Source organism: Dermacentor silvarum, chromosome 6 (assembly GCF_013339745.2).
Source record: "Dermacentor silvarum isolate Dsil-2018 chromosome 6, BIME_Dsil_1.4, whole genome shotgun sequence".
Classification (NCBI taxonomy): Eukaryota; Metazoa; Arthropoda; class Arachnida; order Ixodida; family Ixodidae; genus Dermacentor; species Dermacentor silvarum.
This window is the reverse complement of record NC_051159.1, coordinates 34,621,767-34,645,815: the sequence shown is the minus strand read 5'-3', so window position 1 is coordinate 34,645,815 and position 24,049 is coordinate 34,621,767. Positions and strand designations below refer to the sequence as shown.

The 24,049-nt window shown below is 44.5% G+C and overlaps 2 protein-coding genes across 5 annotated transcripts in view; both read left to right on the top strand.

Annotated features, from left to right (window-relative positions):
- The window catches only part of LOC119455414 (activin receptor type-2B), a 123,831-nt gene that overhangs the window by 79,081 nt on the left and 20,701 nt on the right, over positions 1 to 24,049 (top strand). The gene's annotated exons all lie outside the window — the stretch shown is intronic.
- Positions 1 to 24,049, top strand: part of LOC119455415 (activin receptor type-2B) — a 34,615-nt gene that overhangs the window by 2,459 nt on the left and 8,107 nt on the right. The window contains exons 2-7 of one of the 2 annotated variants that reach the window (XM_037716822.2): positions 5,203 to 5,409; positions 9,192 to 9,347; positions 11,632 to 11,948; positions 14,479 to 14,646; positions 16,039 to 16,278; positions 20,347 to 20,485. In XM_037716822.2, the coding sequence (XP_037572750.1) occupies positions 5,203 to 5,409; positions 9,192 to 9,347; positions 11,632 to 11,948; positions 14,479 to 14,646; positions 16,039 to 16,278; positions 20,347 to 20,485 (1,227 nt within the window). Of the gene's footprint in view, positions 1 to 5,202; positions 5,410 to 9,191; positions 9,348 to 11,631; positions 11,949 to 14,478; positions 14,647 to 16,038; positions 16,279 to 20,322; positions 20,486 to 24,049 lie in introns of both variants that reach the window. The other variant, XM_037716821.2, reaches the window with a different exon arrangement.

Below are 24,049 nucleotides of genomic sequence, written 5' to 3'. Positions count from 1 at the left end.
TTACTCTAGGGTGCCGTCGCCAGCAGTTTGTCCTTCTTACTAATCCTCCTCCCTTGGCAAGAGTGGCCGGTTTGGTATTGCAGAAACCTTACAGTTTGGCTTAATATTTCTCTTTCGCATGAATTTAACAATCAATGGGGGGGGGGGCATTCAGTTTGCCAAGCCACACTCTAAGCTGAAGCTTCTGTAGACGGCTCATGATTAGTTTAAACCACGTGCATGTTATGCAATAAGTGCACAAGCGCTTGAAACGTGCAACATTGTGCCCAGTGGAAACATGTCATAGCCACTGAGATGCTGTGGCTTGTCTGCTCTGTAAATTCACTTCAGCTACCCCACTCATTATCTTGGGATTCAACAGGACAGTTTTACAGTCCTTCATGCGCCAATAATTTTGCCCATTGAGAATTTACTTTCACCACATTTCTTGAGTGAGTCGTGAAAAGCATTTAGCTGCAGAATGAGGTAAGGATTTTCAATTCTTCAGTGAGTTTTGTCAGGTTCACAGAATATGGACTCCATCTGAGGACTCTCTATACAGAAATGTCAGATATGAGAACAAGAATTATTTAATGTCTAGCATGCTTGGAAAGCACATTATCCAACCACTTAAATAAATGTGCCTGATGTAAAACCATCGTGAAAAACAGAACTGAACCAACTACATGAACCCACTACTTTACACCAAGAGCAAAGACCCAGCCGTATGCCTTCCAACTCTTTTGCTTTTGATGCACGGTATGGCACCTGAAGGGGCTTGTACGCTGCAGGACAAAAGCCTCTTCCAATTATTTCCAATTATTACCGTCCTGCGTCAGTATGCTCCCTCACATATTTGTAAATTTCCTAACCTGGTCACACCACTGAACTCTCGTCCACATTCAACTACATTTCCATCCTCTTGGCACCCATTCTATTAATCAATTAAACCACTGGTTATCATCTCTTTGCATTGCAAGGCTTCCCAATCTTCACCTCTCCCCCTTAAACGCAACTAAAATATCGGCTGTCCACATTTGCTCTCTTAATTCATGTTACCGTCTTTCTGCCTCTTAATGGTGCATACTCTATTCAAATAGTCCAATGCAGTTTAAGTGCAAGGTGTCAAGCTTATTATTATTCTTTTAGAGATTGCCAGACTGAATGGCAACTATAGAAAATATGTTTTGACGACGTTAATCAAGTGTGACAACAATGGCTTGGCACATGTTAACTTTAGCTCATCTGGTTGCTCATCTGATTGCCACATCTGACCCAACTGTGTTATCAGTCTTACTTGTTGCAAATCAATTGTAGCGCTAAAGTCTATGTCATTCAGGCTTCAGTAATCTGATAAACTGACATATGTCAACATAAAGGACTCAGAAAAGCAGTAAAAAATTATCCTGGGGTCTTTTCTTTGCGTCCGTGAGTTTACATTGTTGCTTGTAGTTGGATATTGTTTATATATTGCATGTACAGTCGTGGAACTGGTACTACTCGTGCAACTAGTTTTTTGTCATTACAATGCACAATGTGTGCGTTACCAATGCCTGCACTCGCTTAACTCTTTGCTGCTTGAAATAAAAGACGCCAGAGCATTATGCACTGAAATGCAGCTGGAACATGTTGACACAGCTAGAACAAATTATTTAGCTTCATGTCTCAAGATGTAACATTTATTTTTGTTCACCATCATCACCCTGACACCTCTAAGGTGTTTTGTGCCCTACTTCATTAGGTGTTCCTGGATTGTTGCTAGTGTCTTGTCACTGCAATTCGTACATGCTGTGTGCATAACATTGCCTGCCACTTCGAATGTCTTTAAGCGCATGACTACAACTAGGTTAGTCAAGAAACATTGGTATCCAAGTTCAAATGAAAACGCAAGCAACATTATGGAGTGGCATCATCGATTACATGCAGGAAGTGTCAAGCTGCAATGTTTTCTTTGTTGCTTTACTCATTTCATTGCACATTTGTATGGCAGTGGCTGTCTGAAAGTGACAAATGCTCTTTGTGTGCCAACTGTATCACAATGATGGAAACTGGTTGGCTTCATGTAATTTCTGCCTGTTTGGTCTTGGAGGTTTATGCATTGAGGACAAATCTTGCTATGGTTAGCCTAGATAGTGAATATGCTTGTACTGGTAGCTCTGTTTTGTTACAGCAATACTCTTTGGCTACAGTGGTTTAATGGCTCGGTTCAAACGTACTTAAGTCAGCATCTGCCTTATGTGGTCGCATATTGTTCAGGGGCTGTATATTGTAATTATCCTTCACCCCCACCCCCCACCACTTCACCCCCACCCCCCACCCCTCCATTGGCTTGGATGCTGCGCCTATTTTCACTTTCGACAAGTCTGTGCGATAGGTGATAAAAAAAAAAAAAGATGAAATGAATAGTTCACAAATATGGCCCTGCAAAAAAGGGAGAATGAAATGGGGGGGAGGGGGGGGGGATCATTACAAAATAAGGCCCCAGTTCTTAATTTGGGAAAGCTCTGATATACGAGGCACCAATAGAGTTGCCAACCGTCCCGAATTTAGCAGGACACTCCTGGCTTTTGAGTAAGTGTTCCAAGTCCCGACTTACCCCAGTTGGGACGAGCTAATGCCTCAACTTACACTTTTTTTATACTGAATAACAATGAACAAGCCATGCAGCTTTATTTCTTTATAAAGCCTGACAGCTTGTATGCACATTCTTCTCTTTAAGTCTTCTGTTGCATTGTTAGAAACATAAAGGCAGTTTCATCTTCGTTGTGGTTCCAGTTCTGTCGTAGGCTCTGACTGTTCGCAGAACCTCTATCTGTATTATTAGCATGTTAGCCAGGCAACTACTGCACCTTTCTTGTTTTACGTTGCGGCTTGGCACCTGAATTTGAATAGAATGCTTCTGAGTCATAAGTGATAAAATAATTTGATGCTAGGTATTTTCAGGTATCACACCTGTTGCTGATAATGCAAGCTTACCATTAATATTTAAAGCCTGCTTCCATCAAGTCTTTGTTGGTTGCCCAACACAACCAAAAGTGCGTAGATATTCCTGTTGCAGGACACATAGTTGCTTCACAAAGGAAACACTCATGCAGTTATATAAGAACACTTTAGTCTCTTGTCTGTCTGCATCTTGAGTTATGCACAATCTTGCTTCCTCAGTGGAGCACCCATGTTTACATTAGTAACACCATAGGTTGTATTATGTAGTTCATTCCTATTTGACATGTACTACCCAAGCAATCATCATTGTCATTGTCGATGTACTCAAGTAAACTAGAATGAAGTCCTCTCACAGGTTTTCAATTATTTCTCTTTAGCATCAGCTATCATCCATCCATCTATCCATCCATATTCACTCTCTAATCCATACTTCCATTTTTCTATCTCTCAAATGTTACGCTCAGCATTCATTTCTTGTCATTGTTACAATCGTGCCAATTGGGATCACATCTCTCTCGCATAATTTACAAGTTTTCTAACCTTGATTCAGCGATCACTATTAAGCAGTTTCTTGAGGCCTTTATTTCTGACCGCTTAGAGGCAAACTGCAGTGAAGTTTTCGAACTGCATGAAAAGCGTAGTTTCAAATAGGGTAGATGTAAAGCAGCCTCAATGCAAAATTTTACATTTGAACTATTCGCAGATGCGTCATGAAAAGCAAGTAAGAATGGATGTTCTTGATACCAAAACTAAAAAGAAAAATGCCACCATTACCACTTGCCTGAAATGACGCACAACCTATTACATTGACAACCACTGTGGCTCCTTGGCATCGCCTCTGAGATTAGGCGGCTCCCGCTGCACGCTGCATATCTTGAAGGGCTTGGTCTGGAAATTGCATGACATCCACTAGCCACCAGATGCATGCATTGTCTGTTTAGGTGCTATTTAAAGGCTGTTGATAAGAAAATTCGAAAATCGCCAGCCCCGCAGCTTCGCCAATAATGTACACTACTCATTTTAACCGATTTAGCCAAAGTAAAATTCCATTACAGTTAACTTCAAAAACATCAAAAAATTTTCCTTATTTGGTTTAGTACTTGAAGGGCAATTATTTTTTCCAAATATTTGTTTGATTTCGTTCGAAGCTTTCACTATTTACATGCCCCTATTTAACATATTTCTAAAACGCTCGCATGCATCGTCATAACTTTCCTTTGGCCCAATCCTGAACGTGCAATAATGTTGAGGAAAAAAAAAAAAATCAATCTCGACTTGCAAAGACAAAATTCCACTTTGAATTGAAAAGCACAATTAAGGCCACAATGCCGTATTGATTCTATTCCAATTCTTTTCCTTTTTGCACTTTGTCAGTGGTCCAAGCTGTGCTCCTGTATTAATCGCAAGGATCGGCTCGTTGTAAGTGGTGGAGGATAAGAATGGAATGGAATAGAGCAAAAGAAATCGTGGCATTGCGCTGCTCAGCATAGGGTTGCGAGTTAGATTCCTCACCTTAGTGGCTGCGTTTCGATGGCGGCAAAATGTAAACGCTTGTGTACTTGGATTTAGGTGCGCGTTAAATAACCCCAGGTGGTCGAAATTCCTCCGGCGTCCCCCACTGTGGCATCGTCCCTCGTAACCCCTCTGTTACCTTGGGACATTAAACACCATAATTTGATTCGGATGGCACGTGATTGCCCACTGTGGCCTTCGCACTGATTTTGTACTGACATGTTCGTTGTCCTAGCCACTGTGTGAGATGTATCCCCTTCATTCGGAGTGTACACATTTGCGTGCGCGACTTGTTTTTTTTCCACTTCTGCTCAATGGTGGCAAGGAAAAACCCGTGGATGTTGAGGTTAGGGTACATTGAACATTCCAATTAGTAACGTGGCTCCAGTTCACTTTAGAGTACACTGTTATCGCTCTCCGGTAAACACTTTGCTGAAGGCTCTATCGCGTTTGACAGGATGTATGTGCCACGTTCCGTGAGCAGTGGTGGAGGAGTAAATTTCCTTCTCGTAAGGCTAGCAGCCAAAAATTAACTTGTGCGCGCACTTTGAGTTGGTGATTTAGTTCTTTTTTTATGAAGCAATGTAGCGTGACGATTCGATGCACAAATAATATTCAATTACTCTATAACTGTAAAAACTCAATAGAAAATGCACAGAGCTTGTTCTAACCACCTTCACCTGCTTTGAGTGCAGTGTCCAGTGCTTTGAAATAGAGTTATTTAAATTTGGGCACCAACTGAAGGAGATGCGTGCTTTTTTGGTGCAGCCGTAAGCCCCGGCCGGCCGCCACCCAGCCTGATGCGGTGCGAGTACTACAACGAGACGCTGTGCCAGGGCTCGCCAGGTGCTGATGGCCTGCCCCTTCCGGGCTGCAATGGCTCTGAGGAGTGCCGGCCCGGGGAGAACGAGAAGGGCAACCTCTGCTACGTCCTCTGGCAGAACAACAGCGGCGTGCTGAGCGTCAAGCTTAAAGGTACGTAGCGCGGCTGTCTTGTGTGCTTGTAGAGGAAGAGGGTGGTGCTAGTACAGACGAATGGAGCCTTGATGGGGCATGCCCGCAATTGCTTCGCCCAAGCGGCTCGTTTTAACATGCGGGGATAAACATGCATGAAGATAAAACAGTTCATTGCAGCATGCAGAGGTAGAACGCTACCGCTCGACCAAGCTCACCACGTGGACAGCTTGTTCTGGCTGTGAAGTTGTGGTGTTGGTTTTTGGTCTTCATGTGTCCTTGTTCCTGCTTGCATCATGCCTTTGGACGGTCTCACGTATGTGAAAAGAGCAGCGAGTCTGTGGCCTCAAGAAACTTCTGGTTGCATGCCTTATCAGTCTACTACGCCGGAACAAAAAGCATGTTTTGAAGTTGTTTCGATGTATGGAAAGTCTCGTTTTACGTTTTCAGATAAAAGAAAGGCACATAATACCTCAAGAGTAATACTTAAAATTTTTCATGTAACTAACAGCAAACTTGACTTGTGAAATTGGGATTATCTGTACAAGGGAAAGGTGTAGAAAACCTGCGTGCTTCTGTTTTAACACACTCCTGCTACTTGCCCTTGTCCCCCCCTCCTTTTTAAAAAAAATTTTATTACTTTTTTCTTGCTCGCTGAATTTGGTGGGCTATATTCGCGTTTAAAACCAGAAGTCGTTCAGGGCCTAGGTTTGTAAACAGCTAAAGGGTTTATAGACTAATTTGGCGTTCCCTTTAAAAGGGCACTAAAGAAAAAAATTATTTTAGTTGTGTTTATAAATCACCTTTCCACAATACCAAGAAAGGCACTCCTACCGCGAGAAGATGCTTGGTAGGCCAGAAAATGCTCAAAAACAAAAGACGAATGGCAACGCTGCCTTTATGTTCCCACACCAGCTTGCCTTGACGTCATAGCTTTTGATGGCCTCTGCTCAGGCCTTGTTAATTTTTTATTGGGAAAGATTGACTGCATTGTATTGAAAAATAGCTAGAACTGATATTAGCAAATTTTGAAAAACATTTGCTGAGCTGCTACGATCTAAATATGAAAAAGTACTTTGAAATCCGTGACATCACATTAATGTAACAGTGGTGTGGTTCCGGCGTGAAATTCAAGAATTCAAACTTCAACTTTAATTTTTTGTTCTGATAACAAACTGTATATATATATATATACCGTGAGATTAATGAAAATAGAGTTTTCAAAGAATAGCTTGATCAGTGTAAACTTATTTAGTGTTTCTCTTTAGTGTCAATATAACAGTGGGCAGTACCGTCAGGTTTCAGACCATGCTAGAGGAATATGTTTCATGCAGCTACGTCCGATGCTCTTATCTTGTTGGAGAGCTGTTATAGAATAAATTTTTGAGTTTCAGAGGCTTCTCTTGTGGCACGTGGGAAAGCGTTTAGTCTTCCTGGCAGTAGGGGAGTGACTGGTGGTGTGACTGTCCTAAGGTGTGTTCAGGAAGTGGGCGTTGCAGGATGGTGGGAGCACCCCTGCCTCGTGAGTGAAATGCGCGCCACGCATGCTTCCTTCCCTTAATCAATCTAGGCAGTGGGAGAAGAAGCAGTTCCTTGTCTATTTGCAACGTCACAGGATGCCAAAGGATGCCATAGTGGCGCATATATTTTTGCATGGTTAGTGTGTTTTGTGAGAGGCACAGTTGGGCATCCGCTATCTAAATGTAGTGCGAAGAAGCCGTAAAAGAAACCCATATGAGTTTCACAGCAGTAAAGCTTCGCAGTTAAAGAAAAGTTTATCCAGCTTGAGTTAACCTGTCTAGCAGATGGTAGAATGCGAGCAAATACAGTCGAATGCCTTCATAACAGAGCACTTTGGACTGCCAAAATCCTTCGTTATACAGGCTATTTCATTTTAAAAATTGTGCGTCGTACTGCTTGTATTAGAGCAGGCTAAGCACATTCACAAAAAAAAAAAAAAAACTTTTATTTAACATGAATTTCAGAGGTACATAGTAAAAGAAACTGGGAATTCTCGTCTGCACCCTTCATCTGATGGAATGTGCAACTACAGCTGGGACTGTATGAAATCCAGGTTCACAGCATGCACCGCAGTGAAACCTGGGAATGATGAAGAGTGCAGCTGCAAAAAATTGAATGTCTCTATTGCTTCTCTTGTCCTCAAAATTATTTCTTAATCTGCAGGCTCACATCACTGCCCCCTTCATTGACCTTTGCCTTTCCGTCAGTTCTGAGTAAATCTTCACATTGATGGAAGGGGGGTGTATCAGTTACTGTGAAGATTGGACCCTACCGTGCGGTCTTTGTTCCAAAAGCGCGCTGTTTTCCGTCACGCACAAGGCACTGGCAGTAGTAGAGGGAAGAAGGGAGGGGGGGGGGGTCTACTTCAGCGACGGCGGCATATGGCACAGCTCTGCAGACTCTTTGCCTCTGACCACGCCTCTACAGGTATTACCCGGAGGCGTAATGTAAGCCGCGATAGGGTGCCGTTTATCCGCCAGGATTATCTCCCAGACCTTGGAGCATGCATTGATCTTGAAAGCGATCTGCGATGGAGACAAAGTGCGCCAAGAGCTGATAGCTTCGTGTGTGCTGTGTTCAAGCCGCTTAGTTCACATTGAAGCGAGAGGCAGCACAAAGGTTAATTTGCGCGCTGCTGTTGCCACGCTCTCTTACTCCAGTGTTTTGACAGCGAGTGCGCGGTCGTCAAGTGAGATGTGTTCATGTTTGCTTGTGTGCGCATGACACCATGCTTGTTAACTTCGTTAATAAGCGAATGCTTACAAGTTTATACATAAAATTGCTGTCCTTACTTCAGATTTGGTTTCACCATATGTCACCCCACTGTGTTCTTGAAGCAAATGTTTTACCAAAAGGAATTTCTGATATTGTCTTTCTCATCGTAACAAACAAAACAACTGTGAATTAAAGAGGTGCGATTTTTTAGTCATTCAAGAACAAAAAGATTTATCCGAGAGAAGGTATCCCAGACATTTACCCCAATCCCACGTGCCATATCTGCAAGACACAGCCAGCCACACTTACACACATGCTTTGGGACTGTACACAACAATACCCCGACACTAACCCCACGACCCTCTCGTCGAGATGGCACGCTGCCCTGCGTAGCTCCAACCTCGACGACCAACTCTGGGTGACCCAGCAAGCCTGCGAGGCGGCGAAGAGGCAACAGCTCGACGTCCCCACGTGGGAGGCCTAGGCCCCCAGCCATCACCTCTTGTTGGTTTTAATAAAGTTTATTCAGTCAGTCAGAGAAGGTAGCACAGAGCTACATATGAACCCACACCAGTTCCTTGGTAAGCAAATGTCACAACTGAAGAAGAATCCATTCTCTGAGGATCGCAGCAGCTAACGAGGAGGCTGGTGGATAGTAGGACAAAAACGAACAGTTCAAAGCTCTCATTCAGTTAATGTGCTCTCGTGCCTGGAAGGGGCAGGTGCAGAGGGATGGAAAATTCAGTCGAAGATTGCTGGTAATTAGGTGGCATGATGAGATTAGGAAATTTGCAGGAACAGGACGTACCCAACTTCCACAATACAGGGTACTGGAGATTGCTGCAAGATGCCTTTTTCTTGCAATGAACATAGAATAGGCTGGTAATAATGATGGTCGTGTGGCAGAGTGTGCCACTTCTGCTGTGACTTCCCACTACATTTTAAAGACTGCACAAACTGTGCTGTGTAGTGGAAAAGAAATCGTAACGAGACCATGTGAAATAACATTGCCAATGCTACACATGCGTCATGTTTTACGCTCTGTGTTTTCATGCTTTTGTGTTCAGGTTGCTGGGTGGGAAACAACCACGACTGCAGTCAGAGCCAACATTGTGCCGAGACACGGCGAGAGCCAAGTGTCCAGCTTCTTTTCTGCTGCTGCGAGGGCGACCTGTGCAACACTAACTTGAAGCCCTCTGCCGTGTACACTTCAAACTCGCTTTGTAAGTGGTCTCTGAAAGATTGCGGCATTTTTGGTTCATGGCACTTTTTGAACACAGCATGTCGATTTTTGTGTGTTTGCGTGTGCAATGCATCAAAGGAGGGCTGGCATGAAACTTTCGACTTATGATTTTTCGTGTGTGTGAAAATGAAGGTCCAAACATACTGGGAACTGGCAGGGTGCACAAAAATAATTTCCGATAATACTTGTTTCTGCGAGCCAGTTTCAGCACCCATTCGCGCTTCATTCCTGTTGGCACAGCCAGAAGAAATTTAGGTGACTTTTGTAGTGATTGGTGACAGTTTAATAAATAAAAAGGCTCCCCCGCACCCATCATTCTGTGTCCAATAAGAATGTTTCCTAGTCGTGTATTTTAAGTTGTCAAGCATAATGACCTTTAGCATGCTTTGTCAAGGCTTTGGACGTCCTTGAAAACTGTTTTTTTTTTTTTAATAAATGTTGCTATGAGCCCTTAGTGAAAAACATTTTGTCAAATAAAGGTCTTGGTGGCTCCCTACACCAGTTCCTTTGTTGTGTTATTGCATTGATGTGTGCATGCTAGTGGTGCCATTTTTACAGTCTCTTAACTCTGCCGCCTAGTTGAGCATGCCTTCAAATTGAAAATTCACTCAAGGGCCTTTGCTTTTTCCTCAATTCGTCCGAATGGAAGAATGATTATGAATCTGTTTGCTACATCGAGGTAGTTTCCCTAAATAATTGGGCTTGTTCAGAATTTATTATAGTTCTTTGACTTCAGTTGCCTGTAAAACGATCTTGGGTAGAAAACTCGTGAAACTTGTGTTCGTGTGAAGAAAGGCACATGTCACTTGGACATGTAGCAGACGACACACGAAAGCTCTGAGTGCCGTAGAATTTCTTTACTGCAAGTCAGGGTGGTGATTTGGGTGACTTGGTTATGCATATTTAACTTGTTCTCGCTCTGTCAGACATGGACACAAGAAGGGGGAGTGCAGGACACACTAAACACTTCATGTGTCCGTGCATGTTTGATTTATAGCAACTCGTTTATGACTGCTGCATTGACGCAAATAGTCAACATGATTTTTCATTAGCATATATTTTAGAGCAACGCCCACCCCCCTATTGCGTAATGTCCACCCCTCAAGTTTTTGGGGAGAACCCTGTTATATATTCAAATTATTTTTAGTACTATTTTTAACTAATTTTAGTGTCTTTTTGTTTTCACTGTTGTGTTTCCACTTTCTGTGCCCCATCTTCTGTACGTGTCTGTCAACGCTAGAACAACTACTCTTGTAAGAGCCTCTTGAATTCATAAGTTGGATTGCTCATGCCTGCAGTGGTGGATCAGTGGCTGTGGGGTTTTTGCTGCTGACCATGAGATTGCGTGTTTGATTCTTGGCCACTGTAGTCGCATTCTCATTGGGGCAGATTGCAAAAAACGCTTATGAACTTGGATTTAGGCATGCACGGAGGAACCCCAGGTGGTCGAACTTATTCTGGAGTGCTCAACTACCCCCCCCCCCCCCCCCCCCAGCCCCTGTAGTTCTGTGGGATGCTAAACCCAATCAATTAATCAATCGCTCAGTGGAGCACTCACATGTTTTGTCTGGAGCATTTGTCCTGTTCTAAAGTGCTGTTTCTTTCTTCACCCAAGTTTGCATTAAACAGCCCAAAATTAGCACTGTGATGTATTTGGAAATATCCTTAGATTGAAACTGTGAGTGAATCTTACAGGACAAGGAGGGGAAAACCAGGAACACGTGCAAAACATGGTCGATGGGTGCTTATAGCGTTAGTTTTGCATGGGGTCCATGTCTCGTCTTGCTCCACGAACATGCAAGTCAGGGCAGGCACATTTTAGGATAGACTAGGATCATACCTTTAGCTGCTTTGTGCTATATTATATAGCCAGTGTTTTAGCTCTATTATGATGTTAGGCAACATAAATTATGGATTAGAGGGCAAACACCGGTAGTTGATAATTCTAATTGAGATTGAGAGGAACGAGTGGAGTTGGGCAGGCCATGTAATACCACAGTAGATAACAAGTAGATAACTTGCCCAGTTCATAATTTAGGCAACAAGTGGTTCATTGGAGTAACAGAATGGGTGCTTTGGGATGGAAAATGCAGATGATTGCATGGCTGGGTGAGATTAGAAAACTTGGAGGCATAGGACAGAGTCAGGCTGATGCAAGACAAAATGGAAGTAGGGATCACTGGGAGAGGCCTTGGTCCTGCACCAGAGGCCTGTGACAGTGGCGATAACAAGCGCATGACAGCCGGTCTTGTGTTGTGATGCAGCGTCAACGAAACAGTCGCCACCTGTGCAACTGGCCCCTCGGGGCAGCTACCGGACCGAGACAGTGGTGGCCTACTGCCTGGTGCCCCTGGTGGCACTGGCGGCGGCACTGGCGGGGCTGTGCTGGCAGCAGCGGCGCAAGCAGCGGCAGGGCCACTTTGCTGAAGTGCCCACGGCAGAGCCCACCCCTCTGCCCTCGCCCGCCCTCGCACCCAAGGCCATCCAGCTGATGGAGGTCAAGGCACAGGGCCGCTTCGGAGCCGTCTGGAAGGCCCGCTGGGGACTGCAATTCGTCGCAGTCAAGATCTTTCCACCCCAGGTAATAACTTGACCGTTGAGCACTGTAGAGCCTGTTACAGTACGACCTAGAACCTCTTCCGCAACTGTTTTCGGTTCGGTGAACACCACCAGGCTCTTCAGTTAGCCTAGAGCGGACTGGGCAATCAGCCTTTTATCGCAGCGAAGGTCCCGGAAGCCTGGACCGCAGTTTTGTAGCGATGCCTTCTGCTCGATTCTTTGCCACTCATATCATCTTTGACGCCAACTTCGGTCTCTGCTCTCTGGGTATGTGCTACCGGTTTTGTTCCTCTCTTCAGTGAACCTCTATCTCACAAACCTAGGTCCACTGGGTATGTGCCACTGTTCAAAGACAAAAAAAAAAATATCCTTCAAAATTTGTTCGGTGCGGGGGGAAACCAACCGGACCTTTTTTGCGGCATGTATGGGTTTTGATGCCGCATTGAACGGACTGTGTTGGGAGCGGTTCGGTTCGGTGAACATAGCATTCGGTGTCGTATCACTCGGGGCGACATCTGAGGTTTTGTTGGCAAGCTGTGATGATGGTCACCACAGTGCGTTGGATGCATTTCTGTTTCGGCTTTTCGTGTGACTGATGGCTGCTGTGAAGAGATGACTTCGGAGACGCGGCACCAAAGTGGCCACCGACCTTCAAGTTCAACAATATTAACTTCTTTGTTTGTTATTGAAACTAGTTCTTCGGATTGCCCGATTATGGACATTTTTAAGGTCCGTTCTGTATATAACAACAGTAATTTTCAATAATTGGCCAGCCACTGCATTTTGCTTAAAAGGTTTAATTTCAGTATGGTGATAACGAAGTAAAGCACCGATTTTACCAACTTCGTTATATTGAGGTTTAACTGTATTTAGCTGAGATGTTTGTGACAGTATTGACTTCGCAAGTTCATTTGTCACATTTAAAAACTGTTCAACCAGGAGAATGGCAAAAAGTTACCATGATCACTTTTGCCTTGAATATAAAAGTCGCAAGGTAAACAGTCGTACCGTATGTTTTAGGGTCCACTTTTAAAGGGAACACCCAACGGGTATACCAATATGTACGCTTTAACTACAAAACTCTTCTTTTTTTTCTATCACATAGAACGTTGCTTTGGTTCTTGGAACCCTTGATTTCTTTCAATGCAATTGGTATTTTCAGGCTACTTCAAGTACTTCCCGGTGTCTGTCTGTCTGTTTGTCTGTGTTTGTCTGTCTGTCTATCTGTGTCTTATAACCATTTTCCTGCCGACTTGGGTCACGGGGTAGTCCATGGTCTAATGGGTAGCGCATCGGGCTGCTGTGCTGAGGGAACCGGGTTCGAAAGCAACCGTCCGACCAGCTTGGGTCACTGGGTATTAGCACTGGGTATGTGCCAATCTTCAATGAACCTCTTTGACGCCAACTTGGGTCTCTGGGTATGTGCTACCGGTTTTGTACCACTCTTCAGTGAACCTCTATCACACAAATCTAGATCACTTGGGTATGTGCCCCTGTTCAACGACAAAAAAAAAAAAAATAAAGCCTTCAAAATTTGTTTAGTGCGGGGGGAAACCGAACGGGCGTCATATATCTATATATATTCAATCTCGTCTGAATATATATTCAAACATGCACCAAGCTCGAACTTTGCCGCAGCGTTGTCAGATGGCACTTGTGAAGTGCGAGAGAGGGCTGCATACAGGCCTCATGCATAACATGTTCTGGAGTTATAATTATTGTTTGAGAGCAATCTAGAGTGGAAGGAGTGAAGTTGGGCAGGCCGTGCAATGGTGGAACAGATAAACAGTAAATAACTCACCACTTCGCCATTGGAGTAACAGCGGGTGCCCGGGAAGAGAAATGTAGAGGATTACGTGGCGTGGTGAGATTGGATAACTTGCAAGCGTTGAACAGAGTCAGACTGGTACATTACAAAAAAAGGAAGTGAAGATTACTGGGAGAAACAACCTTCGTTTTGCACTGGACAACATGGATGGGCCGGTGACATTCGTGTTCTAGAGTAGTTTGTCCTTGTCAAGCAGAACGAGAATGCTTTGCTAGGGCGTTGGAAGACCTTAAAAATCTGTCTGTTATCGTGTCTTTTGTTCTCACATAAGCTGTTATGAACTCTGAGCATGTGAAAACCCTTTATGTTCCAAGACTTGAGCACTGTTTTCTTTTGTATTTTAGCATCACCTGCAGCCAGAACCCGTACTTTACATTTCTGTCAGTGAACTACTTTAACCCTTTCATTGCCGCTGATGTACCGGTACGTTTCCGCATTTCTGTCCCTCCACATTTCGTTTGACATTTCGTCTGTCAAATAGAAACGTGAGGACCACACCAAGAGAACATTTACGATTGTCTGCGTCATTTTTGAATTTCCGCACAGCCAAAAATAGACTGTTGTGTTCGTTTTATAATATCCGAGGGGAAAAAACCTGGCTATGGAGGTGCGTCACCTCCAAAAAACACCGACACTGAAAGCGTTAACTGGCTCCTTCCGATTGCTATCGCTGCGTTTAGTTAAGCTGTGGTGATGGCTTCAAGTCTCCTTGAACGATGCGCAGGACAAGAACTCATGGATGGTGGAGAAGGAGATCTTCAAGATGCCCCAGATGAAGCACGAGAACCTGCTGGCCTTCCTCGGCTCCACGAAGCATGGCGACCTGAATCACACCGAGTACTGGCTGGTCACCGAGTACCACGAGAGAGGATCGCTCTCCGACCACCTCAAAGTAGGCCGCTTCTTTGAAGTCAGTTTATACTCGTTAACCGATGGCAGGAAAAGTGAGCGTAAACAGAAATGAGGCTCCCACCATTGCGATTCGGGGTGGTTCCATTTGTTTGTATTAGTAATGACTCGAGGTGAGATTTCTTTCAGTGGCTACCGCATGTTCTCTTCCTCAGTCAGTACCATGTTCTGTCAACGTAGAATGTTCGGCAATAGCGCTTCAAGACGCTTCTTGCTTTTTAACATCATAGCAGTGTTGGCTGAGGTGTCTTTCAAAACTTCCAGTTTCACCGATCTGCACACGATTGCAAGTTTTGTAACAACACCCGGACACTTTTTCGTAAGCTAGTCATTTACACCTACAAGCGTGTGTCTAAGCTCCTTTGTTGGCTTGTGTGACGTGTTCACGTGAAACATGTGAAGAATGCGGACTAAGGCCTCCCTGGTACCAGGAGCATACAGTATTGCAGCACATTTTCGAGGCACAGATTGTCTTCTGTTTGGAAAGGATTGAACCTTTCGCTAGGTGCTTCTTTCTTGTTTGTAGCAACAGCTTTCGGGCTTCGAAACAGCTTACGCTTTCTGTGTTTTCTTTGTTCAGGAGAGATGCACGTTTGTAAACAAGAGGGAGCAATGTGATGCATGTTGTAGTTCAGAGGCTAACTGCAGTAAAATAATGCACATAATGAAGTTGATGCAGAAGATGCATGGTGCAGAATTTGTCGTTTGAAATGTGTGTAGATGTATAAGACAAAAACTTGAAAATTATGAGAAAAAAAAAGCTAGCATTATTGTTTGCAGGATGTGATGTGTGGTGGGGAACCAGTACTTCTATGGCTCAATTTACTGCATCTGCTTGTTGCCTAGGTCTTTGCTCTAGGCAGCAAGCCGATTGTGGTATATCCACAATTCTTTCCTCATTACTTTCGATTTCACTAGTTTTCTGCTGCAAGCTGCCCTAATTGAGTCAAGAACGACAGTAATTACTATAATTGCACAACCCTACTCATTTTGAGCCTCATCCAGACTTTGCCACCTTTTGCAATTCCGAAGTCTAGTGTAGTGTGCTTGATAGCATGGGCCTAAGGAAATCTTAAAAGAATTATAGTGGCAGAAAGCATGACAGTTGTGTAAGGGAAAGAATCATCACGAAATGCAGGGCCAGTATAATGTAAGGATTCCTTTTGCTAGATTCTATTCCTTCCTTATTCACCATTCATGGCCAGCTGGTGTCGGTGACAATGTGGGCAGAGTGCCACTCAGACCCCTGAAAAAGCACGAAAAGGAATTGCATTGGAATAGAATCGTTATACCATCCCGGCCCAGCCCCAATTTAGTGTATGAAAAACTGTGCAGCCGTGCTGAGTGTGTCGCAAATGCGGTGTTCTTCTCACAGGCTCACCTGGTGAGCTGGGGCGAGGTGCTGAAGATAAGCGAGGGCATCGCCCTGGGACTGGCCCACATGCACGGGGAGCGACCGGCCAACAAGCTAGAAGGCTACAAGCCCCCGCTGGCGCACCGCGACTTCAAGAGCAAGAACGTGCTGCTCAAGGCTGACATGACGGCCTGCATCGCTGACTTCGGCCTCGCCCTGGGCTTCCCCAGCGGGGTGTCGCCAAGGCAGGCACACGGACAGGTGATTGCTCCTCTGCTCCCAGTGTGCTTGCTTGTGGTTTATTGGCTCATGCTCACCACTGAGTTGCCAGATGTCGCAGGAGTCGGTGCAAAAATTGAACATGAATACGTTAATTTTCTTCTGTAGATTCTTCCGCAGAATAAAAATAAGGGTGGAGCTCATACCAAGTCGTGACCGGCAGCTTACCACTGTCAAGTGTAAAATCATTAAACTCTAGCAGTACTAACGTATGGGGCAGAAAATTGGAGAAAGACCCATGAGTTCCTTAAGAGCAAGGAGCAGAGTCGGCAGGTCATGTAATGGGGCAAGAGCAGATTACCGGTAGTATAACCCAAAAGAAATAAAATGCAGTCTAGGACAACCGGAGATTAGGCGGTCGGTTGAAATTATGGACCTTGCAGGCACAGGATGGTGTGTGCTGCTGCAAGACAGGGTTAATTGGAGATCGCTAAGAGAGTCCTCTGTCCTGCATTAGACATAAAGTAGGATGATGGTGACGATGATGTAAACATTCAAGGGTTTTATTTTTCCGCCTTGTTTGCTAGTTATGATAATGCCCTTTGAATGTTTACCCCCCCCCCCCCCCTTTTCTTTTTCTGCATTTGGGCCCTAATATATGTTTTTGATTTCTTTATTTTCCTTGATTTAGTTATTTTGAGGCCTCATTAACTCAGTGCCCTGAGTGGTGCCTGCGAGGTATTTTTCAAATAAACAAATAAATGAAACAACCAGCAAATAGCAGAAATTTTATGGTACAGTTGACTTCCGGTACTTCGACCCTGATGGGACTGACGAAATGGCCACTTGTCACACAATGTGAGATGCACGCCAGTACCTGCAAACTGTGCATTGCAGTTGCACCATATGTCCCGACATGTAGCAGTTGCATGTTGCAAGTACCTGGTTAACTCAAGCAGGCTAGGTGATGATTTGTCACCGCCCCTTTTCAAAGGGGATGCCAATAAATCATCATCATCAACAGCATCGTACCAAGCCACGGGTCAAGCGATGTGACATGTACGCCGCGTAGTTTTAATAGCTGTGTTTACTCTTTGGTACACGTTTGGTGCACGTTAATTCTATACTGACCTGTACAGTGCCCAAAACAGCCAAGATACTTTCATTCGAAATAGTGATGAACCGGATACAGAGGCTCCTTCTATAACTAGCGATGAAGTTAGAAGGGCCTTGAAAGACATGACCAGGGGAAAAGCTGCTGGAGAAGATGGAATAACAGTAGATTTAATCAAAGATGGAGGAGATATCGTGCTTGAAAAACTTGCGGCCCTTTATACGCAATGCCTCACAACTTCAAGCGTACCAGAGAGCTGGAAGAACGCCAACATTATACTAATCCATAAGAAGGGAGACGTTAAAGAATTGAAGAATTATAGACCCATTAGCTTGCTTTCAGTATTGTATAAAATATTCACCAAGATAATTTCCAATAGAATCAGGGCAACACTTGACTCCAGCCAACCAAGAGAACAGGCTGGCTTCAGGAAGGGATATTCTACGATCATATCCATGTCATCAATCAGGTAATCGAGAAATCTGCAGAGTACAATCAACCTCTCTATATGGCTTTCATAGATTATGAAAAGGCATTTGATTCAGTAGAGATCCCAGCAGTCGTAGAGGCATTGCGTAATCAAGGAGTACAGGAGGCATACGTGAATATCTTCGCAAATATCTACAAGGATTCCACAGCTACCTTGGTTCTCCACAAGAAAAGTAGGAAGTTACCTATCAAGAAAGGGTCCAGGCAAGGAGACACAACCTCTCCAATGCTATTCACTGCATGCTTAGAAGTATTCAAGCTCTTAGACTGGGAAGGCTTAGGAGTGAGGATCAACGGCTAATATCTCAGCAACCTTCGGTTTGCAGATGACATTGTCCTATTCAGCAACAATGGAGATGAATTACAGCAAATGATTGAGGACCTTAATCAAGAAAGTGTAAGAATTGGGTTGAAGATGAATATGCAGAAGACAAAGATAATGTTCAATAGCCTGGCAAGGGAACAAGAATTCAGGATCGCCACTCAGCCTCTAGAGTCTGTAAAGGAGTACGTTTATCTAGGTCAATTACTCACAGGGGACCCTGATCATGAGAAAGAAATTTACAGAAGAATAAAATTGGGTTGGAGTGCATATGGCAGGCATTTCCAAATCCTGACTGGGAGCTTACCACTGTCGTTGAAATGAAAAGTGTGCAATCATTGCATTCTACCGGTGCTGACATATGGGGCAGAAACTTGGAGGTTAACAAAGAAGCTCGAGTTCAAGTTAAGGACCGCACAAAGAGCGATGGAACGAAAAATCTTAGGACTAACGTTAAGAGACAAGAAGAGAGCGGTGTGGATCAGAGAACAAACGGGGATAGCCGATATTCTAGTTGGCATTAAGCGGAAGAAATGGAGTTGGGTTGGCCGTGTAATGCGTAGGATGGATAACCGGCCAACCATTAGAGTTACAGAATAGTTACCAAGAGAAGGGAAGCGCAGTCGAGGACGACAGAAAACTAGGTGGGGTGATGAAGTTGGGAAATTTGCAAGCGCAAGTTGGAATCAGCTAGCGCAAGACAGAGGTAATTGGAGATCGCAGGGAGAGGCCTTTGTCCTACAGTGGACATAAATATAGGCTGATGATGATGACTGCAAATCGTGCATGAACGTGCCCGGTCGCGTGTTGCAGTACCAACAATACGGCGTCTAAACGACCGATCATAATACGTGGGCAACGAGCCAGGCGGACTGTTATGTTGAGTTTCGGAACCCACTTCCTGTTGAAATCAGTCGTCCCCGCTTCTCGACTGCCCTAAATAGTCTGTACGTCTCTTGTTGCGGGCCTCTCAGTGTTCTGATGCCTCGCAGCCGGTACACCCCTTCATTCTTGGCCCTTCCCCTCTGGCCCCTGCATTGGTGACATCCATCACTACACACACGCGTGGCTAGTTTTGAAAGTGGCTTTCAGCTTGTGGAACATCCGAGTCTATTGCCACTTAGGTTTTGTAAACGTGCCAGCATGAATGAAACGTGTTCGGCACTGACCCACGAATCACACTGCGATTAGTCTTACGCACTGGTGTAGATGTGGCCTGCAGTGGTTTTGCTCAGTTCAAACTGTAATGTAAAGATCCGTCCAAGTAGAGGTTGGGGTTGAATTCATTTTGGCCATTCGTGAAATCCTAAAATGTCGTTCACGGAAAGCCCTTGTCTACAGAAAAATAAAACCCGGCAGCGCGTCATCTCCAGTTTGGCCTCCCATGCTGGCGCCACTCAGTGAAAAGATCGAGTGCCATCCAAGCTTTCTTGTGGAATGCGCATCGGACCGGGCGGCCTTTCGCGTTTTTGAAGCGGAGTGGCAATCTGCTCTTGCCAATAACTAACGGCCGTAGTTTGCACGAGCCTTTCATATGCGCAGCGAGCAAAACTGAGAGCACCCTGCCCAGTTTTACTTCATGGTGTGAACTGCCCTTTAGATTCAATCTCTAGTTAGACAGCGTCTGCCAATTCAGTGCTGTTTCAAATTTGTCGGCATTAAATATTTCCGACGACGCAATTGAAGTGATGTCGTCGCCATTAGGAAAAGAGCACTTAAAGGGGCACAGCGCGGCACAGCGTTTGATGTATCGAATCTGGCGGTACATTGCTATACTTTTGCATGGGATTTTCATGGGGATCTTACAAATGTTCAATATAGACAACAATTCAATAAATTCGAGTTTGATGTAACCATGATCGTACTGTGTTTGCATACTCGGGAACTCATTGGTGAGTGTGAATGATAGCGGTTTAGCCAGAAAAGTCTGGCTCTCTGCATCAGGTATGTAGGTGCTCCACGACGTAACTTACTTTATCGCATTCATACTTTCATTTAATACTTAGTGCTGCTAGGTACAACGAGGAGTAGGGCACTTGACCACTGTCCTTGTCGAATGTGCGGTCATTACTTGCTTGCCTGCCATGCATCACAGTGATTGCTTGTGGAAACAAATTGTTAGTAAATACACGTGCCCTCATGGAGAAATGTTCCGGGAAAGGCCGCAGCGGCTCTTCTCGCACAGGTGGGCACCCGCCGTTACATGGCCCCCGAGGTACTGGAGGGTGCCATCAGCTTCAACCAGGATCAGTTCCTGCGCATCGACATGTACGCTTGTGGCCTGGTCTTGTGGGAGCTCATCTCGCGCTGTTCGGCGCAGGACGGCAAGTCTTTCTCATTTTCAGCATCATTCTTTTTGGCGGTAGTTTCCATGTCTGCCTGATCGTTAACTAACGATCACTAAAGAGGTACAGTAAATGAGCTTAAACTGATGCAGTATTCTTTTGAAGCTCTCATTTTTGTTAATGTCCTGTGTAAGAGAAAATGAAGGCTAAACTTCAGTTTTTTTTTTGCTCTTGTACCAAAATCCCAATGCTGGTACATCAGTGGGATGTCAATTTCAAAGTACTCTGTCGTATTTGGGCTGTTTTGCCGCAGTAAATGTCGCGGCGAAAAACACGAAAGGCTTCATCGCTGAGCTTTGACATGTCTGTGCCAATGAAAAACAATCATTGCAAAGTGAACAAGGCCACCAGGCACTCACGAAGGCAGTGGTGATTTTGATTCCGCTAGTAAGCACGGTGTGAAGGTTGCTAGACTAGTTGACAAGACCCCACTGTCCCCCCTGTCTGTTCAGTATCGGCACAGTAAAAGGTGTTAGGCGTGATCTGCTACAACACCTTGGCCGACCAAGAATGTGACATTGTTTGTCACGGCACGCACACTCCCTGCTGTGAAGTGAAACTTCTTTCCTTCGTCTGGATGCCGCTTTGGGGATATGGTGTTCTGCTAAGCACAAAGTCCAGGGTTAAATTCTGCTGCAGTCGCATTTTGATAGGGCATATACTGGCCAGATACTTTTTTTCTTTTTTTGGCAATGCGTGCGCATGCAATGCATTGGGGTTGTGCTTTAGAGAACCCAAGGGGGCCAAAAGTTAATCCTGAGCTTTTCACTGCAGTATCCCCTGTGTTGCTTTGCGACTCCAGAAATCAACTTAGCAATTGATAAATTCCATCAATAAAATACTGCTTAGTGAGCCTGTTTTCTGCAGACAAAGCCATTCATTAAAAGAAACTGCTGCCAAACAGTCAAGCAAGCTATAGTTGGGTACAACTTTAGAAGGCCGCGGCATTTGCCCCTCAAAGGCAGTTGCATACGAGCCTCCAACAATGGGCGCGCACTCTAGACTGACCTCATGAGCCAGACGGCCGGTGTCCCCGCCGACAGAGAACATGGTAGCCCGCTCTTCAAGCTGGACCGAGTCACGTCAGCGGGACTATTTCTTTAGCCGCAGAGACAATCGGCTGCTGCGCTTCGGTCATCTAGGCGGGGCCTCTCCTGTCTTCTTAAGTTGTACCCGACTATTAGCCCTGACAACGACCTACAGGGGTGCTGCGAGCGGCGTGACGTCAGGGCAAGGACTTGCGCCTGTCGTCTGCTGCCGTTCGGGCGCTGTCTGGGTGCCTTCTGCAGTGCTTCCGCTTGTTCGCTGTAGTTCCCTGTGCTTGTATACTTACGACGATCATCTCAGATAGATTTTTACCTCGCCTTCATTTGCGCAAACTTATTCAAAGAGCTTATTTCCTAGACAATTTATTTATCAAGGGCAACGCTGCAGTTCCAGCCGAAGGAGCTCAGACCAGCCCATTGCGTATTTTTCATGCGCAGATCTAGACTTTGCAGATTGAGGGACTAATAAAAAAGCACAAATAGCGCGTAACTAATAAAAGCACAAACGCATAAACATAGCACATAAGAATCCACTTAGGATACCATAGCTGCAGTGGTGCAACGAGCATGTGACCATGACTGCTATATTTACCTTGATTTTAACCCATTAAAGCGTGTTTGCTTATGATGAGTACCTCATGGTAAAATATCTAAGTTTTCATTTCTTCACAGAAACGCTCGGCAGTAACACGAGGACCTGACAATGCAGTTTAAATTCAACCAGCACCACTTGTTTCTTTAACTGCTTCTCAAAATTGGGCCGTTCTTCACCGGTTAATATTAAGTGGCGGTAAATTGAAGTAAATCTAATTAAGACTTACAGCTATTTACAGAATACGCAAAGGAATGTATCAGTATTTATTCAGTGTTCCGTACTACACGTACAACTCATATGTGCAATTTACTACTGCTTGTTTCTTGAGGAACAGACATCACGAATCTGTTTGGCGAACGGACACAGGCTGCTCAGCCCTAATTCATAGTGAAATATGCCTTTTGGACAGTGTGGCTGCAGAAAGAAAAAAGCCGAAGCCTCATTTATTAGCAGTATGGGGCTTATTGAAGATATCATTATTCCCCTGTGGAGGTCAAAAATCAAGTGAATTCATTTGGGGCTTCTGGTGTCTTCTCTATATGAGGTGGGTATGTGAGGTTCTCTTTTATGTACTCACGAAGCGAATAGTTCTCAGGTTGCGTAGTTAAATAATCCAGGATCGAGACATGGTGAAGCAGAAGGCGTTTGAATTTTCCTCCTCAGCGCAGCCTAAGCTGCGCTGTATAGCCCCGAGTATACCTTAGGCATTGCAATTGACGCTCAAATAACTGCTTCATGGTTTCAATTCGAATTTGTAGTAAACTGATGGGTTTCGCAAATAATGCGTGCCTCGCCATAACGACAGTCGGTAGATTTAGTTGCGCAAGGGCTGTGCCATGGTGTCGATAAAGGCAACTGAGGGTTACTATGAAACATTCTCTCGCTTGCAATTGATAGGCTCTCGATCTTAACCACGAAACTGTTCTTTCAGGTGATTGCTGTTATGGTATTATTGAAGTATACACATACTATACGTGACGCGCCGTCATGTTAACCACCATGAGCAATGCGTTTTCTGGGTGCCTGTTTCAGAGAATGGTGAAAGTATTAGCAAACGTTTTCATGCAAAATGCACGCCTAACTCTTCATTTTACGCATTAAAAAAGTAGCCATATTTGACTAGAACAACTCACCATAGTAATAAGAATCAGAAGATTCGCTGTGCAGTTTCCTTCTATCACGCATTTATAATATTGACATCAAATACCAATACCAAGATTTTTCTTGCAAAATGCAATGTCTCTCATAGCTAAGCACTTAGGGAATTTTAAGTGTTTTGCGGAGCATCATACTTCATGTGTTGAAATTGCAGACATTCTTTTTACACAAAGTTTATGGACAGACACTGCGCATATACGCATAGCAAAACCAGTAGACCCCTTCAATGCTACATAGCTTGCGATATCCATGCCACAAATTTTCACGCCTCGCAGTTTTGAAGAAACTGCCGTTCAGGCATGACAGTAAAAATAAGCCGACATATCCTTCAATAAGTACAGCTCGAGCCACCAATACTCCAAGCATGCACGAAGGGAACGAGCGCGCTCAGTAGCCGAGCGAGCACCGTCCTGGCCGTGACGTCACTCGTAGAGGGCGCCACTCCAACTTCTCGCCGCTAATAGCTATGACAAATTTTTTAATACATGGTGAGTAGAAAGTTAAGATAAATTGTGTGAATAACTGTTACAGAGCTGCCTTGTCATTTTATATTTATTTCAACATAAACTAGTGGCTACATTCCTTTCCTGATAGTTACCTATTTATGAAAACGCTACGTAGAGGATCTCGGCAAGTGAATTTCCCGATTGATAAACGGAACATATTTCTCAGGTTCCTCGAGGTTGCCCTGTACTTGCCTGCCTACCCGGCTTTAGAACTGCTGCCCTAATGTGTCAAAATTTT